The 20,227-nt window shown below is 35.5% G+C and overlaps 1 protein-coding gene across 3 annotated transcripts in view; it reads left to right on the forward strand.

Moving 5' to 3' along the window:
• LOC118202692 (uncharacterized) overlaps positions 1–20,227 on the forward strand; it is a 376,501-nt gene that overhangs the window by 208,857 nt on the left and 147,417 nt on the right. For all 3 annotated transcript variants that reach the window (XM_085813163.1, XM_085813164.1, XM_085813165.1), the window contains 2 exons: positions 172–353; positions 748–951. In XM_085813163.1, the coding sequence (XP_085669289.1) occupies positions 172–353; positions 748–951 (386 nt within the window). The remainder of the gene's footprint in view (positions 1–171; positions 354–747; positions 952–20,227) is intronic.

Consider the following 20,227-nt stretch of genomic DNA (forward strand, 5'->3'; position numbering starts at 1 on the left):
GAATTCATCAAGAAATGTGCGCGCTTGCATAAATATTGCTTGTTTTCTTTTTTAATGTAATCGTAGTAATCTTTCAGTTCTAAATTTCTTTATTCTTCCAATGTATATTTTCTGAAATCCTTTATACGATTTTCATTACTAGAGAACAATATTAAAATTATTTTATTTTAGGAATCAACGGCGTAGGATCTTTGCCTCAGGTAACAATGGATAAAATAAACCAGTGGTTACAAAATGGGGACTTGGAACATATAAAAGAATTCGCAATGGACGGGTATGGCCAACATCTCGTTGGCAAAACATCCTGGAGTGAAGATGTCAGACAGTATCTTAAATCACTACCATTGTTTTTGGTATGTATTAAAATGCCTAAAGGATCTAAGAGTTTAATTGTTATGAAACGCATTGGTATCAAATGAACAAGCAACTTGAGATACCAACTTGTCTCGAGCAAAACAGCGATGAATTAAATAAGTGTACCTGATAGTTCCTTGATTTGTGTTATTTATTAAGATTCAATTACTATTTTATTAGATGTTCTAATATCTACAGCTGGGATACATTCTAAGTTATAAATTTACTAGAAATATTTCTGAGTAAAATTGGCTTGCATTATTAATTTTTCATATAGAAAACATTGGTTGGTCTTTTTGCCCCATTCTGCTTTAAAATAATTGCAATTTAGAATTGTATAGGATTAAACTTCCATCAGTTATGTCATTCTTTTTTTTATTTCTCCTTTTTCAGATGACCTTAGGGTCAGCATTTCATGCTGTGGAAAGAGGTGACGTAGAATCTTTAGACAAGCTTATAGAAAGTGATGAAAATCTACTAAGGTCAAAAAATACAGATGGTTCTACTCTCATGCATCACGCAGTACTACATGACCAGCTGGACGTGCTCAATTATTTCTTACATAAATACCCAACATTAGTGAACATTAAAGATAGGGTACGTTATGCTGTCTCCCAATCTATGTCCTATTTATTGTGTCTATTTATTGATTTATTTTTTAAAAAAATTGGAGTTTTGGGACGTTTATATGTGATTCCAATTTTTGCTGAATTTTCATTAATTTTTATTTTAAATATTTTTCGATATTAAAATACATTTGCATTCTTCACCATAAATGTTAGAAAACTGCTTTTATTTTCATTAGTGCTCTGTAATTATGTTAGCTAATTTTTACCAACTTTAGCTGCTTAATGTTAATTACCATAATTTGCATTAAATTTGAATGTAAAATGAATGTTAACTTCTTTTATACATTCTTAATTAAGTGTTAAACATATTACACAAATATCACATGGAATATCATATTTTCAGATATCCGTTATAGAAGTTTAAAATCATTAATTATTTTAAGAGCAGACTAATAAATGAATTTTATATCTACACTGCTTGCTGGCCACCCAAATTGCAACACCAAGAAAGACAAGAGATATCACAAAATTTATTTAGTAGATAACATGTTGACAAAATATCAAATGATTAAATTTATAGACTTCTGTGAAGTGTGGTTCCTTCCAGAATTAATTGCCAGAGTAGCCAACGCCAGAGTATTGTTGGAGATCACCGCTGCCACACGCCTCGGCATTGATTCAAAGAGACTTTGGATGTGTTCTTGGGGTACAGCAGACCAAGCAGCTTCCACGTGTTGCCAAAGTTAATCTGGTGTAGCAGTTTGTGATGTAATCTGGGTCAGTCTTTCAGCAACCAAGTACCACATGTTTTATATCGGCGAAAGATCCGGAGAGCGAGCCGGCCGGGTAAACAATTCAATCTGGCGATTGACGAAGAACCCTTGGACAATGTGTATCATGTGTGGTCGCGCATTATCCTGTTGAAATATGGCTGTGGGCAAGCCCTGAAGGTAAGGAAGGACAACTGGTTCCAACACCTCAAAGATGTAGTGCTGACTGTTTAAAGTACATGCAGTGCGTACTAGAGGAGTGCGAGAGTGATATCCAATACCGCCCCATGCCATAATACCCGGTGCCGGACCAGTGTGGCGGAACATTACGCAGCTGTTCAGCATCCTCTCTTCACGGTGTCTCCAAACTCGAATCCGACCATCGTGGTGTTGCAGACAGAAGCGTGAATCGTCAGTGAAGACAATTTCATTCCATTCTACCATCCACATCCTTCTTTCATCGCACCATTGGCGGCGGAGACGTCTGTGGGTTTGCGTCAAGGGTAGACGAAGCAATGGACGTCTTGCGGACAGACCACTCTGCTGTAAACGGCGTCGAATGGTACCCGCAGACACTGGATGATGCATTACAGACTGAATGTGCTGTGCTATGGTTCGTGATGTGACTGAGCGATCCGTCACTGCCATGCGCACAATGTTCCTGCCATCACGTGAAGTGGTGCACTGAGGTGAATGCGATCGAACACGTCGGTCCGTGGTACCCTCCTGCATCCAACAGTTACATATCCGCATTACAGTTGTTTGGCTTCGTCCAACACGACTACCGTTTTCCCTGAAAGATAATGCACACTCTCGGTAGGCCACCATCCTTCCTCTGTCGAACTCGGATACTTGATCAAAGGATGATTGCTGTTTACTACGAGGCATAATCAATCTTTTTTTTTTTTTTTTTTTTTTTTTTTTTTTTTTTTTTTGAAAAAACCACAAGAAAAACACAATTGCCGAACTTGAAATCGTCGAAAACTTCAAGCCTTAAATAACGCTTTGAAGTGGCGCCACAGGCGCGCGTGATGTGCGTCTGCGCGGAAATTCTAATCATTTGCATATCTCACCTCCGCTAATGCATATTATCAATTTCATGTTATTTGCATGTTTCCTTCAGGGTGTTGCGTTTACGGTGGCCAGCAGTGTATTATTTGAATTCTGCATATTTATATATTCCTAGTAGATCTATAACTTAATAATTAAAAGGCAGAATAGTGATTAATTAGTGTAATTGAGAGCGAAATAAGTACTGTACTGGCTTGATTATAAGTCCGTCTCATATAAGAGATTCTCTTTATATGAGGTATTGCAAATAATTTGCAACAGAGTAATAGGGCTTGATTCACTTGACATGCTGAACGAAATACGATGGAAGGTAGTTAAATAGCCTAAATAGTAAAGTGCTCTTCAGTACAGTAATTAAATTTATTTTGCTTATTCTGCCTATTTAAAGAAAGACAGTACAGCTTGGGAATTTGAATCTTCACATCCATTGTTTCCACTTATCATGGGATTAAAAATATCCCAATTTATTGTTCACAATTATTTTCTTCTATTAACAGTGCTCAAAGAATTAAACAAAGCTTTAACAATGACTACATTGGCATTTGCATTAACGAATTCGTTTATTATCCTGATCTCCTTTTGACAGCAACAGTCTCAGCTTAGGGAACTTAATTAAAGTTAATTCCTTGGAAAATATGTATTATGGAAAGAACTGATGGACCACTGTTCTTAATATAAAGTGGATTAAGACACCATAATATATTTGAATTTTTTTAATAATATCTGTAAGTAAGGGAGTTCTCTGTCGTTGCTGAAAAGCTATATCATGCAGGGGTCTGTCTGTAGCAGGGGCTCTCAACGAGATGGGAAAACCCCGAGGGGTAAATTCATAATATCAGGAGGGAGAATGCGGTCAGCTTTTTATTTAGCTGCCTTATATTTAGCCTTATATTCAGCCTTATATTTAATTTTAAAGTTTATGAATATAAAGTCTACTTTTATTCAAGTTTTAGTATTTCTCAACTTTTTTTTTTTTTAATTTATGAAACACGTTAAAAAATAATCTAAATCTAAATATATATATATAATAAGTTTTAGGAAGGAAAAGAGAGTTTTCGTTTAGTAGTGATGGAAGGGGGAAGGGGGCAAAACAGGTTAAAATCTGCTGGGCTGTAGTATCGTAATTAATACTTGTGGTAATATAACAAAAGCAAAGCAATCTGTGAAGAAATCTTTCCATTGATGATTACTCGCTATATTTTTATTTTGACTCCACTTCTAATATCGAAATATTTACGCTGACTGTATTTTTGTTCCGGAACTTTCGGCCAGTCTATTTGCTTATTTATTCTCCTGCATTCCCACATTGACTGTTCTTTAATTTAATGATAAATCGTAAAACATTGTTCAGGAACGTGCATGAAATCAATTAATACAGAATGATTTAATATGTTCATTATAATGTAGATTTTATGTGGCAATAGTGATGTTTTGTTTACATATGCTTTGAGCGTGATAAAAGCACGGAATGTTCCTTTTTGGATATGTTTAGAATGCTAAATAAATAAGTTCGTTGTTAATTAAAAAGGTTTTGTCTGCGAAATACATTTCCATTCGTACGACGTTATTAAAATAAGTTAAGAAATTGATTAATTTCAAATAACTGCCATCCTTTGGCAGGACGGAATGGCTATTTTAAGAAAACGAAACAACGGTTTGAAAACGAAACATCGACTTTGTATTGGAATTTATCAAGTTATGATTTATTTGATTATATCCTTGGATAAATTGAATTTGAAATCATGGAAATTTTATTACGAAAGCGTAAGCCTCTAAGGCAATCGTTTACGATTACTGCCAATGCTTTAGATGCTGAAATTTTAGAGCCTGACGTCGAGATTAATCAACTCCAAGTATTGAGCTCGCAAATGGAAGGTAAATTCAACAAATTAGATGAAGTTCAATCACAAATTTCCGAACTTTTGTTGGAAAGGGAAAACGAAAGTGAATATTTGGCTGATTTTGAGACGAATGAGACATATCGTGATAAATATATCAGTTTAAAAACAAAAGTAGAAACTAGAATGGCGAATTCCACTCCTGTAATTACACCTGGAATTTTAGAAAATTCTACGAAGAGGAACTTTAACCTACCAAAGTTGGAGCTTCAAAAATTCAATGGGAAGACCCGAAATTGGTTAGGATTTTGCGGACAGTTTAAGAAGATCGACGAAATTGTAAATATAGATGACGCTGACAAATTTCAATACCTATTGCAGGCAACTCGACTACTCAACTCGACTTGACTGATGTGGCGGCGAGTTTGGTAAACTCTTCTTTATTGATTGATATTCTAGTAAATGTTGACTCTATTGTGTTAAAACCTATTTTATTCGAAAGATTATATGTTCCGGTTTCAGAAAAGGTATTGCTCGTTTGATTATTTTAAATAGTTTTAAATTTATGAACTTTAAAATTGTCAAATACTGAGATGACGTGGCGGCGAGTATGGTAGGCTCCCCGTATTGATTGATATACTGGTAAATATTGACTTTTTTGTGCTGAAACAAGTTTTATTTGAAAGATTACATGTTGCAGTTTCAGAATATGTATTGTTTGCTTGAATACTTTAAATAGTTTTGAAATTACGAACTTCTAAAAATTTGAATACTGAACCAGGCCTAATGGATGCTGCTTGTTGACATTCGAAAAGCTGGTGCATCAACTGTTTAAGTCTTTCTACACGATGTGGGCAAAACGTAGTGATAAAAATGTGGTTTTTTATGGAAAAATTATTTTAATTGTTTTATATTGTGGTTCTGATATGAAAAGGGATTTTTAGACATTTTTGAATTTTATAGAATATTTTATTTATTTGTGTATATGTTCTAAACTCGCATCTTGTCCCAGACTTGCGTGCTTAAAATGAATGATAATACAAGAGAATCCACTCCTATGGATAGTAAGATCCTGGAAGACGACGAAGATGTATTTTTAGTGATCGATAGATTAAATAAAGTTGTTGAGGATATGAGAGAGAAAAGAATTGCAAAGGCACTTATTGAAACACTTAATCAAGGATCAGTTTACATTGCTAACTGGGTGACTCGTCGTAATTAAAACTTAATACAAGACATCGCTGAAATAAAAGCATATATCAAAGGAGATGTGAAAGTTAGTGAAAACAAGAAGAATGAGGAGAAAGTGAGTGGAAATACTAGTATAATAGATACCAAGGTTGAAAAGAAAGATAAGGTAGTGAAACCTAAGGGATCTGAGTATAATGAAATTGTAATAAAATCACTTAAGAATGAGATAGATGTATTTACGGAAATGAAACGAAATATCAGTCCACCAAATTTAAACATAAGAGTTATTAATTCTTATAGTAGAAAAAATGGAGATGTGGTTGTGCAGTTAGCCAATCGAGAAGATTGTAAAATACTTGAAAGAGCAATTGTTGAAAATGAGAAACTAGCGAATATTGTGAGACCTCGTAGGAAAAAGTTTATTAATCCGAAGGTTATAATTTATAATATTTCAGATACTGTGGAGGATGATCAAATCATTGAAAAAATGGAATGTGAATGTGGTGGAGACTGTACTAGGCCATTGTTTAGGATTCCCATATGTGAAAGAGAGGTATCTCATTGTGTATTTCAAATCTCTGATGTCTGTCAGGGTTTCCTTTTAGAGGAACAGCGATTAGTAATTGGATGGAAATCCTATGCGGTAAAATTGTATCTACGTCCAAAGCGATGCTCAAATTGCTATGGCTATGGTAACCTGAAGAAATTTTGTAAGAGCGAATTAGCATGCAGTAATTGTTCTTTAAATCATTTAAGAACGGAATGTAAATCGACTGCCAAGTGTTGTATCAATTGTAAAGAAATTAATAAGAAGTATGGTACTAAACATGCAGAAGATCATGATGTTTTTTCAAAAGATTGTCCGGTGCTTTTGGAAGAAATACGTTTTATTAGAGATCACTTGGATATATAAAAATTATAAAATGGTGCTGGATTAGCACGTTGGCTAGGACTGACAAATTTCCTTCTTTTTACGTGTTTTTTATTTTAGAGATTCTAGTTTATATTTCACAAATTTTGCAAACTTCTATTCCTGATTTTTACAAGAAGATTTTTGTACTATATTGGATTTTTGGATCTTGATTGTCTCGCTCACCTCTCGCGTCAGGTAAGAAACTTTTGATATTATATTGAGAAATTTTAAGTGATTTGATTTTACATTTTATAGCTTTTAACAGTGAAAAAGAGACTGAGTGGTTTTAAAATTTTATGAAATTTGTTTGTATCGTTCAGATTTTAACTGATATTTTACTGCTTTGTTTGATTTTAAATATGATGATTTTAAGCTTAAATTTAAATCATTGTGCTGCTGCAGCAGTCCAGCTCTCAGCTATAGATAAAATTTTGAGTGATACCCCAGATATTATTGCGCTGCAGGAGCCGTATTATATAGAAGGCAAAATGGCACACGTTAAAAGTACATGGAGGACTATTAACGCAGATAACGGAAGAGCGGCCATTATTATTGTGAATAAAAATTTGGAGTTTTCCGTAAGGGCGGCCTCCGATTGTATTGTGACAATTACTGTAGAAAGGGAAGGCTTCAAAATGAGTATCACCTCTGTTTATTTCTCACCGTCGGAAGACTTGAATGAACATCTTGGTGAACTGGAAGAAGGTTTTAACGTATATGCAGAAGATTTTATTATAATTGGTGATTTTAATGCTAAAAGTTTTAACTGGGGGGCTAAGATTTTGGATCAAAGGGGGATTTTAGTCAACGATTTTATTTTACAACATGATTTACAACTTTTTAACGATAGTGATTCTAGACCTACCTTTTCCTCACCGGTGGGTGTTGGATGGACTGATCTCGCGCTTGGGTCGTCGACACTAAAAATGAGGAGGGCTGAAATGGAAATTCTAGATGCTGAATCACTGAGTGGTCATAAATACATTTTAGTGAGACTGAAAGATTTCCAAATTGGAGAATATTACTTCTTTGCTTACAGTAGAAATTTATGAAAAGTCAAACATGTGCTTCATAATATTGGTAAAAGCATTGAATACTATGAAGATAGAATAATTAAGTGCGAGACATCAATGGAAATGAATGAGTGCGTTTCTCGACTGGAAGAATTATTAATCGATAATATGGATAAGTACCTAAAAGTAAAATGTAAGAAAAAACAAAGACAAATTACTAGTTGGTGTACTCAAGATTTGGACAAGCAATGGAGGATTATTCGCGCACTAAGGAAGAGTTTCCAGGTTAGCGAGATCGATGATAATGTTAGACTTAAGAGAAAAATTGAATACAAAAGAAATTTAGCTCTTTACAAAAAGAAAATTAAAAAAACTAAAATAAATTATATAAATAGGATCTTTCTACTAAATAAGGATTATTATGATAATTATTATCGGACTGCAAAAGGAAGGTTAAGAAGTCAAATGATTTTGAAACAGTCACAGGAAGTGGGGGTCGCCTCTGTGGAGGAGATTTATAGGAAAATTGCGGAAGAAGTCATATATGGAAAGCAGGATAGTGATTTAAGTATCGCGAGGGAGGTCATTATGGAAGATGATTACAAAATTGAAGATGCTTTTACCTATGAAGAAATTTCTTATACGATTAAGAGTTCGATTAAGAATTTCTTATACGATTAAGAGTTGTTTAAGAGTTCATTCTGCCCCCGAATTAGATAGAATCGGGGTTTGGCTTATTAAGAAGTTATTTGAGGAGTTTCCTTCATTTCATTTGATTTTATATAATAGATGTCTTTATTTGAGTATTTTTCCAGATGCTTGGAAAAGTGGTCAAATGATACTCATTCCAAAAGGTAATGGAGGATATAGACCTATTTGCCTCTTAAAGACTTATGCAAAAATTTATGACAAACTAATTACAAATAGAATTCAACACAAATTAAGAGAAATAAACTATATTAGTGACAGGCAATATGGCTTTCAACGAGGCAAGTCTACGGATTTGGCCTTATATAACGTTTTATTTCATTTCAAAGATAAGAAGCAAAGACATCATGTTGCCCTGATCTCTTTCGATATCCGTGGAGCGTTTGACTCAATTATTTGGCCGTCCCTGCTACCTGAACTGAAGAAAATAGGGATCACAAAACAACTATTTGAAATTATTAAAGATTATCTAAAAAATAGAAAGATTGTTTTCAAAAATAAAAATGATTCTGTCCATCTTGTTTACGATATTGAAAGAGGATGTCCTCAAGGCTACTGCAGCGCACCCCTGTTCTGGAGCCTCATTGTCAATAAATTTTTTATTAACATGACTGGTGTAGAATTATTCTGTTTTGCAGATGATATTTTGGCTATTGTCTATGATGACTCTTTAGAGAAACTTGAAAAAACTTTTAAGAGTTTAGAAGAACATTTTATGAACTGGAGTAGAGAAGAAAATACAGAGTTCAACAATGAACAAATAAATGCCATTTTCTTTCCTAGGAGTGGTAAGGCTACTAGAAACCCAAAGTTGAAATTTAATGGTATTAAGATTAATTTTAAAAGTCACTTTAAATATCTTGGAGTGATTATTGATGAAAAGCTAACTTTTATTGAACATTTAAAGGCGATTCACAGAGATATAGAGAAAATTTTAAAATATTATAGAAGTACCTTTGATTCACAAACTTTAAAGTTAAAAAGCACTACCCTTAGAGATATTTATTTAAATGTTATTAGGCCAAAAATTTTATATGGTATTGGCATGTGGGTCTGCCGGGCAGGGGAATTGATTAGACTGAGATCTAAACTGGATTCATTGCAAAGGAGCTGGCTGCTTGCAATCACAAGAGCTTTCCGTACTGTTTCTACAGAAGTTATTTGCTTACTTGCTGGCATTCCGCCACTCCCAATTTTTTATAACTTTTATTATGAAACATTTTTACTCAGCTATGGTTTTAAGGAGATTTTAACATGTGAAAATGGTGATGTTTTGAATGGTAACGCCTTGACAGGAAAAGATTTTATTAATATACATCCAAAAGATTTCAAGGGCATATCGTAGGATAAAGATTATATGAATACTAGCATGATTGATATATACACTGATGGCTCCGGATATGAAGGTGGAACTGGTTGCGCTTTTGTTATATTTTTATTACGGAGTCGAAATCTATAGTCCAAAAATACGATTATACGGAAATAAATCAGTGTATCAAGCTGAAGCGGTTGCAATTAGAGAGGCACTGCGGTGGAGTTATAAAAACTTAAAACACTACTTTACAATACATATTTATTCTGAAGCTCTCTCGGCCCTACAAGGCATGGCAAATCCGGAACCAAGCAATAGACTTCTTTTGGATATAAAAAACATTTATAACAAAATAAGAGAAAAAAATGGTATATATTTTCATTGGGTCAAAGCACATATTGGTGTTATCGGGAATGAAAGGGCGGATATGCTAGCTAAAGAGGCTGCCCTGGGAGAGGGTGATAGTTATGAGGCTATTAATGATTCCAGGAGAATTACCTTGAGAAAAATGAAAGCAAGTATAATTGAAAAATGGGCTCGGGAATGGAATGGTTCAAATAAAAATAAGGGTTACTTGAGGATTTTGACCATAAAAAGAAAAATGGATCTATTTAATAATATAGATACTATTCAAGTTATCACGGATCATGGTAGATTCCCGGCCTATTTAAAACGTTTTAATCTCCAGGGCAATGATCAATGCTTGGCTTGTGGGAAGTACAGAAATGCAGCTCATTTTATGGAAGAATGTAAACTGACCGAGAGTGTGAGGACGAGATTTGGAAAAATAAATGAACAAAATGTAATTGAAAAAAGAAAATTCTTGAATAGCTATGCAACAGAAATTATGAGGATTGTGAATGAAAACAAGACTATCATAGGAATAGGACTTTAAATATTTTAATCTTTTATTTATTTCATTATTATTATTATTATTTTGTTGTTGTTTGTCTGCGTCGGGTGTGCTGCGTTAACCATGAGGCCGATTATTGTCGGCCAGGAGGGTTGCAGCATACTCGTAAACTAAACTAAACTAAACTAAACCTATTGCAGGCAACTGTCGTTGGATCCCCAACGAGAGAGCTCATAGATAATTATCCTTCCTCAGGTGCGAATAATAAAGGAGCTCTCAAGCAGCTAAAATCTTGATTTGCGCGCGACGAATTACTGGTAGAAATATATGTTCGCGAATTACTCGTATTAAAGTTGATTTTGGCTCAAGCTGGCAAAAAAGGAAATATGAATCTATCCAACTTATATGATAAGTTATAGACGCAACTCAGAGCTTTGGAGACGTTGGGTGTAAAAAGTGAGATTTATGCAGCTATGCTGTATCCTCTTGTAGTCTTCACTACTTGAAGAAATTCTGAGGGCATGAGAGCGATCTCGCTAGCGTAGGAAAAGTGTTGCACACACTGAAAATTTGGAAAATTTATTGCATTTTCTCGGAAATGAAGTTGAAAGTGAAGAACGTCTTCAGTTGGCCCGTACAAGTTTTTCTACACCAGACAAAGTTGACTCGGTTCCAGCCTCGGCAACTTGTATTTATGCAGGAAATTCAAAGAAGAAACAGCTTAATTTTTGTGTTTGTGGTGAGACAAGGGAGCACATAACTCCTATGAGTGCTTTAAGCTTCATAGCCTTTCATTGGAAGATAAGAAAAATTGGTACTATTCTGTTTTGAGGGCCGTAAAAAATTGCAGCGAAAATGTATGCGCAAAAGCGCCATATGTAGCAAACGTGCCCATTTAACAGCGCGCCAAATCTAGCGTACGCGCTGATTTCAGATTGCGTAAGTTTATATAGTTCTATATTTCTTAAGACGCCATTGAAATACTAGTTTAATTTTTAAATCATTTTTTGATATCCTATGGATTTAAAAATTTGGGAATTGCCCATGACGAAAAGTCGGCAATAGAATTTTGGGTAAAGTGCAGAATCATCCACTGCGTGACGCGTTTTTAAGGACTGCACATACTCGGTATCCATGTGCACATCGACCTATTTTCATTTAAAAAAAAATCCTAGAATTGCACAAAAATGGCACTGCGCACACCCTTGACTTTATCTATGTACACATCGACCTATTTTCACTTAAAAGTAAAAGAGAAAATTGACAAAAATCCAATTGTTTTTACCCTTGTAAAAAGCGGCAAACAAATAAGTGAGCGATTCTGCACTTTACCGAGAATATTTTCAAAGAAAAGACATCATTCATTATAGAAAATTACGTTTGAACAACCAACGAGATGAAATTATGCTTTAGCGATAAGTCGTTGGCGAAATAGCGATGCAGCATCCATTCAGTTATGTTTAGCAATTTTTATATAAATTATAATAATGATCTGAAATAGTTATTTACTCTTATGCTTCCATTCAGTCATGTTTAGCCTTTTTCATATAAATTATAATATTAAAAAAGTACTATATGAAATTAACCTTTCATCTAAATTAAAACATCAATCTTAGATAGTTATTTACTATTATACTTCCTTTCTTGCCGCAATTATTAGGGTTGCCGCAATTACTTTTGGTAGCATTGGCATCAACAATAGTTTGGCGATTTTTTACGACCCTCGAAACCGAATAGTACCGAAAAATTTACTAAGGAATAAAAATGCTTGTTTTAACTGCCTAAAAATTGGGCATGCTGCCGAAAAGTGTAAACGTTCTGTGAAATGCCTATTTTGCAACAAACGTCATGTAACTGTGATGTGCAGAGAACTAAAAGGTTCTAGAAGTTCAAAACAGGAAGCACCTAAAGTAGCTAACGAAACGAGTGAGACTTTATTGTATAACCAAAACCTGCAAACAACTCTTCTCCAAACTATTATGGTGAAGATTGTCCATAATGGAAGAACAAAACTTGTGAGAACGCTTTTTGACAGTGGGTCACAAAGATCTTACTTACGGAAAGGCGTAATAAAGAGACTAGATTTAGTCCCATTAGATTAAGAGCCACAATCTGTTTGGCGAAGTTGAAACTGAAATTCAGGTCCATGGTACGTTTGATATCCAAATGCAAAGTACGGAAAATAAATTCAAATACGAGTTATCGGTTTTAGATAAAGATAAAATTTGTGGATACATTCCTAGAGTGAAACTCAAACATATATGTTTTTTACTTCAAGAACATAAAATCAAAATCAGTGATTCTAGTAGAGATGCACCAGATATCGGATTGTTAATAGGAGCCGACTATTCTGGACGGTTTGTGACAAATAATATCATTCTAATTGACAAAAACCTTATTTCCATTGAAATAAAATTGGGTTGGACCCTACAAGTCCCGGTGCAAAATCAATACCTTGCTTGATACCGTCGGACTTTGCCATTTGGATCTCACAGGACAGAAGTGAAGACTAAAGAGAATTTTGACACTGAAATGATCAAATTTTTCCTAGAAAACATTAGAGTAATCGAAGGCAATAGGTATGAGTTTGCCTTGGAAGGATAGTTATCGGATTTTTGAAGATAATAAAGATAAAGTTAAAAAAAACTTTTCGCCAATACACGAAGACTGCAGAAGATGGGATTTTTCGAAGAATATGATGGTATTATAAAGGCTGGCACAAGGAAGGTATAATTGAAATATCTCCGAATAATAGTGAGACTGGTCACTATTTACGTATCTCATCAAGCAGTAATCAAGGATCCAGTCTGACTACGAAAGTGCGACCTGTATTCGATGTATCCTTGTAGGAGGAAAATGGGAATTCCTCGAATGCTTGCCTCGAAAAGGGGCCAAATTTAATAGAAAGGCTTCCAAAACTTTTGATACAATTCCGGCAACATGCAATTGGTGTTACTGCCGATATAAGGAAAGCTTTCTTACAAATCAGTTTGTGTGCTAGAGACAGAGACTTTTTGAAATTACTGTGGTAGAAAGATTCAAATCAAACCGAGATTGTTCTCTACAGACACTGTCGTGTCGCGTTCGACATTTTTTCGAGTCCATTCCTGTTGGGAGCAACGATTTCATACCATTTGAATAATGCTCCACAAGATTTAAGAGAAAAGGCACTTAGATTGAAGAAATTCTTTTATGTCAACAATTGTATAATTAGTTTCGAAACTGAAGAAGAAGTAGTCAAGTTCAAAGAAGAGTCCCAAACTCTGATGTTTTCAGGAGGTTTTGACCTTGGAGGGTGGACTGCTGCACCATTCAAAGATGGAAGCATGACTTCCATTCAGAAGATCATTCCAATTCTGGGACTCTCATGGGACACCGAGAATGATGAAACTCATTGCAATTTAACCACTTTGACATTTTCTGAGAGTGCCCACACGAAAGGATCTCTGCTGTCAGTCTCGCAGAGGATATTCGACCCCATCGGATTTGCTAGTCCAACTAACTTAACCAGTTTACCGTTTGCCCCGAGAGAAATACGTTCACAGAAAAGGCATCGTCATCCGTTAGCGTCGGCAGACTCTCGTCGGGGTGAAATTTGGTCTGAACCGTAACCCCCGAGACACATACGACGCAGCGACGTTTTTCCAACCCCCACAGAGTGAGTCGAAAATCAAAAGGGTGATTGATGGGTTACTTATCTTCTCAGCAGTGTTGCATTAGGATCACAGCGGGGCTGTTTCAGGAAAGTAAAGGATGGGGACACTTTCTTCGACTAGCTACCCCCTCAACATATCTTATGCGATCCACAACGGCTTTCTCCTTTTCTATTAACGGACAAAGGGATTTGAATGCTATCCTTTCAATTCTTAACGATTCAATTCTTCTCTTTTGTTACAGGCCATCAAGAAAATAATAAAACAAAATTCAAGGATATTTCAAATACTAGCTAATGCCCTTATTTTTACGTTATATAAAGCTTTTTCTTGACAATTAAAAATTACATTTACATTGCAATAGATTTGGGGTTAGGTGCAGGAAATGGAAGTGGGGTGGGTACAAAGGGAAAAATATCTGCTCTAAGGATTACACCAGTCTTTGTGTTTTATGTTGCTTCTTAGGGGGTCGTTATTCACCATCCTTCAGTGTGACAGGTACGCTGTTCAATCTGATTTGAACAGAGCTTCTAAATAGGCTTTCACAGGTGGTGAAAGGGGGAAAGAAATATTCTGAACCCAGTTTTAGACACAAAAAGTTTACCTTTGGATGCGAAAAATGGCACGAAATGTTTACGATTTTCCTAACGGCGAACTGGTTAATTCCCAAACTCACTCTGCAAAAAAAACACTGAAGATGAAAATCTTCCACAAGGTATAGAAAGAAAATTTCAGGCTTGGCTCGAAAGACTACACTTGTGAATTATTGTAAATTTCAAGATTGTGATTGGATCATTTGATGAATGCTCTATCACTCTACATTGTTTTAGTGATGCTAGTAAGGTATCTTATGCAGCATGCATTTTCTTACGTGCATATTTTAAGGGCAAAACTTCAATACAATTGGTATTATAAGGTATTTCTCCCACTTTCGTAGCGTGCCTTCGTGGTGTAGTGGTTCTGCACGCTGGGCCGGTATTCCAGATGTCCGTGGGATTCAATTCCCGGCGAAGGCATTTGCTCATTTTTCATCTCTCTGGCTTTTCTAATTAACCTAATGTCTCTACAGTATTATGTAAATCAAGTGTAGCGCCTGCCAAAGAAGTAACTATTCCTAGATTAGAGTTGCTTGGAGCATTTAGAGTTACCCGGCTGTATCGTCAAGTCCTTGACGCTCCTAAATTGACAAAGTGTACCTTTGGAGTGACTCGTCTGCAGTTCTGACATGGATAAAAAAAGATTCCCACTGGAATGTTTCTGTGGCAAACTGTGTAGCTGAAATAAGGAGATGCACAAATCCGGACGACTGGTATTATGTACCAAGCTCAACAATCCAGATGATCTTCCCTCTAGTGGGTGTGGTGCCAAAATGTTGCTACAAAGCAGATGGTGGGAGGGGCCGGATTGGCTTAAATAAGAGCCGAATAAATGTCCTCTCTCTGAACAGTCAGAACTAGAAACTGATGAAAATACAGTTAATTCAGAAAAAGGGAAAATGTGGTTTCTAGCGTTTCCTGTATGGCTCCAAACTTTACAGTTACATTCACTCGATTTTTTGGATATTATAAGAATGTAAGAGTATTAGCTTGGATCTTTAGATTTCTTAATAACAGTCCTTACACAGTTACACGTTCTTAATAACAGTCGTTACACGTTCTTAATAACAGTCGTAACAGTATTAAATCGAAACATATAAGGAGTAAATTTCAGAAGTGAGTTTTGCAGAAAAAAATTTTGTTATAATTTAATCCAAGCCGAAAACTTTCGTAATACTAATGGTAAAAATTTGAAAGGGATGCTTACATTTAAGGATGACTTTAGACTTCTTCGAGTAAGAACTAAACTAATTTTAAGTGAATAAGGCGAAAACTTTAAGTATTCTATTCTATTGCCAGGGAACCATACACTAGTCCATCGTCTGATAGAACAGAAACATCGGCGACTGCAACATGCAGGTATGCACCTTGATCTGTAACTTGCGAGAGGATTATTGGATTGTCGGTGTGAGACGTCTTGTGAAGAAAATTTGTTCAAAGTGTGTTTTTTGTAAAAGATTCAAAGGAAAATCTGTTCAACCGCCATTTGCAGCCTTACCAAAGGGCCGCATAAAATATGCTGGAGCTTTTGAGGTCACTGGCATTGATTTGGCTTCCCCACTGCATGTATTGATTGGCGAAAAAGCATGTATTATGAGTTTTACTTGTGCGATTTATCGTGCTGTACACTTCTAATTGCCAAAATATTTATCAGCAGATTCCTTCATAATGGCACTCAGAAGATTCATTGCAAGAAGGAGTAGAGTAAGCATCATATATACCAACAATGGTACCAACTTTGTAGAAACGAATAATGCATTAAACTAACTTGATTGGAAAACAATAATGGAGTTCTCAACAACTGAGAAGATTAAATGGAAGTTTAATCCTCCAACCGCTGCCTCGTGGAGAGGATTTGGAGAGAGGTTGGTACGGATGGTAAAAGAACGTTTAAGACAAGTTTTGGGTTCTATTGCCGGTTACATTGAACTGGAAACTATACTATGCGGCTGTGAAGCAACAATGAATTCACGACCCCTAACTTATTTAGAAGACGAGACTGCTGAGTTAAAGCCATTGGCACCTGATATTTTTACAAGGAATTCCTCACAATGATGCAAAGGATCTGTATATCATCGGCAGCAAAAGTTGAAATAGTCACTTGCGGTATTTACAAAAATCTACGGAATGATTTACGCTCGAGATTCAGAAATGAGTACCTAGCCATGCTAGTCCATAGAAAAGAACGAAAAGGAGACACTTTACAAGTGGGTGATGTGGTGCTTATTGGAACTTCAGAAAAGCACATCAACTGGCCACTGGGACTCGTCCAAGTATATCCAGGTGCAGATAGTCATGTAAGAGTGGCAAAAGTAAAAACGGCTGACGGAAAAAAATAAGACCTGTCCAAAACCTGTATTCTTTATAAGTTACTCGTCCCTCAGAGCTACCTCAGCATTTTCAGCCTCAAGTTTTGTTAAATCCCGATCAAGATGCAGATCATAGAAGATCCTTCGCACTACCAACAACTCTGTATGGTCAGATTGATACATCAAGGATAGTTGAGCCTCTGAATGAGTCCACTACAATAGGCAGACACATAACCACTAGGGTCGTAAGACAAGTAAAAGTTCCTCATCGACTGAATCTCTGAACTGATTACAGAATATGTTGCAATTTCCTAAAATTGCAAGGTGGGAGTATGTTCAGGAACGTGCACGAACTCAATTAATACACAATAATTTAATATGTTCATTGTAATGTAGATTTTTTGTGGCAACAGTGATGTTTTGTTTACATATGCTTCAGCGTGATAACGCACAGAATGTTCCTTTTCTGATATGTTTGGAATGCTAAATAAATAAGTTCGTTGTTAATTAAAAATGTTTTCTCTGCGAAATACATTTCCATTCTTAGGAGTTATTAAAATAAGTTAAGAAATTGATTAATTTCAAACAAACATTGTACCATATCGTGTTGTAATATTAATTTCTCTCAGTAAATGTGATGTGAGAAGCGTATGGTATTTTGTTGTGAATTACCTATAAGATACATTGACTGTGTGTATATGTGGGGAAAGGCAACGACCATAGTTGATAACACACATTTATTACTATTTACAAATATAGATTACATTAGGATTGCAATTAATGAAAATGGTATACGAGCGATCGAGCAACGTCTGCTCCGCTCGCCAGCTAATCCTCGTCTTCTTCCGAAGGCGGGAAACACCTGCTGACGCAATGCATACGTCATACAGTAGGGGATTAGGGAATATCATGACATGACATTTCCCACATTCGGCCATCATGACCGTACAGGCGACCTCACCTGAAGCACCTCTATATCGTTGGAAAAAGCGCGGACTGAATAGGAATCATTGCCTGAAAAGTTTCTGCAAGTGTTTGAAAGATCTCTCAAAATAAACCATAAATCATGACTCATCTCGGTGTTCGCCGTCATATAAACACCGGAGCGACTCGTATTCAAATTTATTACTTCCGCGTCAGAAAAAACAACGCGATTTGGGCTTGGCGCCGTGGAGGGTGGGGAAGGGGGAACAGAAGAACTTAGACCTACAGGCGTCGGTCCACTGTCGGTGTTTGAAATTGAATGATCGTCATCGGATAAAAAAACTAACATCTAGGGAATTGTGAAAATCCGTCAGATTAGTGAGCGCATGAAAAATTTTTTCACATAAAACATCTTTATTAGTGGAAGCTTCCAAATGTAATAAATTCGCCACTGATATAAAATCTGATAAAGAGAAATCTTTTAATAGAAGTTCTTTATGTTTTGCCAAATCGAAACTGTCCGGGAACGCGGCAAAATTTCGCATTCGCTTTCGCGAAGAATGATCAAAATCGGAATATCCGAGCACGGTATTAAATAATTTAATAACTCGTGTTGTGCCATATTTAAGAGAATTCGCTATCAATGGGATATCACCTAATTTTAGAGCCATAGTTCTTTAAACAGTAAAATACAATAATATGAATATGAAATAGGGTATGTATGAATGAGAATTAAACAGTATAAACACAGCTTAAAATCGTAATACTAATAAATTATGAACGAATCAGGGAAAAATGGGTCTACCTAACTTCGGGGCAGTTCTTATAATCCAATATATATCTTGGCCAATCCAATGTAATCCAAAATCGAATTTTGGTTTAACGTCCAAAATCAGAAGAATGGACAAGTATCATGTAACATCATTCACACATGTCGTCCAGCTCGAAGAATATTAAATCGTCATAAAGGCACGTCTTCATTCACATACATCGTCTAGCTTGAAGAAGAATATTAAATCGTCATAAAGGCACGTCTTCATTCACATACGTCGTCTAGCTTGAAGAAGAATATTAAATCGTCATAAAGGCACGTCTTGCCTTTGTTAGCTTTCTGAACGTCTTTAGTGATTGCTGGTGTCTAGGGTTCGATTATCACACATGCACAAAAGGCACGGTCGAGCCCCCAAAATGTGGGGAAAGGCAACGACCATAGTTAACACACATTTATTACTATTTACAAATATAGATTACATTAGGATTACAATTAATGAAAATGGTATACGAGCGATCGAGCGACGTCTGCTCCGCTCGCCAGCTAATCCTCGTCTTCTTCCGAAGGCGGGAAACACCTGCTGACGCAATGCATACGTCATACAGTAGGGGATTAGGGAATATCATGACATGACATTTCCCACATATATATGTGATTTATATTACTTTACGTGGTTGCTACTTTGGTAGACGGTTACACGGCTTTTATTACTTTACGTGGTGCTACTTTGGTAGACGGTTACACGGATTTTGGCAAAATTATTTTTGGCGAGCAATACGACTTATGGTAAACTCATTGGAGAAGTTATTTATGGTAACCAATAATTTTATTTAAAAAATAATGCGTTTTATTATTATGCATAAATTCCGTGTTTTAAATATTATTTATGGCTTCTAAATATTAAAAATCAATTTAATTTTGCATTTTTATTTGAAATAAAAATTTTATTGTTTATGGTATTTTATATAATTTTATTTTGTGGATGATGTACTCAATGACGTCACCTTACTTTAAAAGTAATTGGTTTTAATATCTATAAATTTAATCTAATGTTTTAAACATTGTTTTTTGCTGTGAAATATTAAAATACAATTTAATTTTGCATTTTTTAAATGATTTTATTATGCATGATTACTTAAATAATTTTAATTCTATGCGTGATGTAATCATTTCCTTGATTGGTTACTGAATACCGCGCCATCTCTTCGAATTCCTCAGATTTCAAAGTGAATGGATATGTTCGTTTCGAAGATGAATGTTGTTATTGGTAATTACCAAGAATTATTGGTATCGGAATAAAAAAATTGTCCTTTGAGACCTTATTTTGGCCAACCTGGCTTTCCTAATAAACGATTTATTTATAAATTGTTACAAGGGTCAG

This window comes from Stegodyphus dumicola, chromosome 3, assembly GCF_044657685.1.
Source record: "Stegodyphus dumicola isolate Sdum_Otavi_A_Nest chromosome 3, ASM4465768v1".
NCBI classification, from domain to species: domain Eukaryota; kingdom Metazoa; phylum Arthropoda; class Arachnida; order Araneae; family Eresidae; genus Stegodyphus; species Stegodyphus dumicola.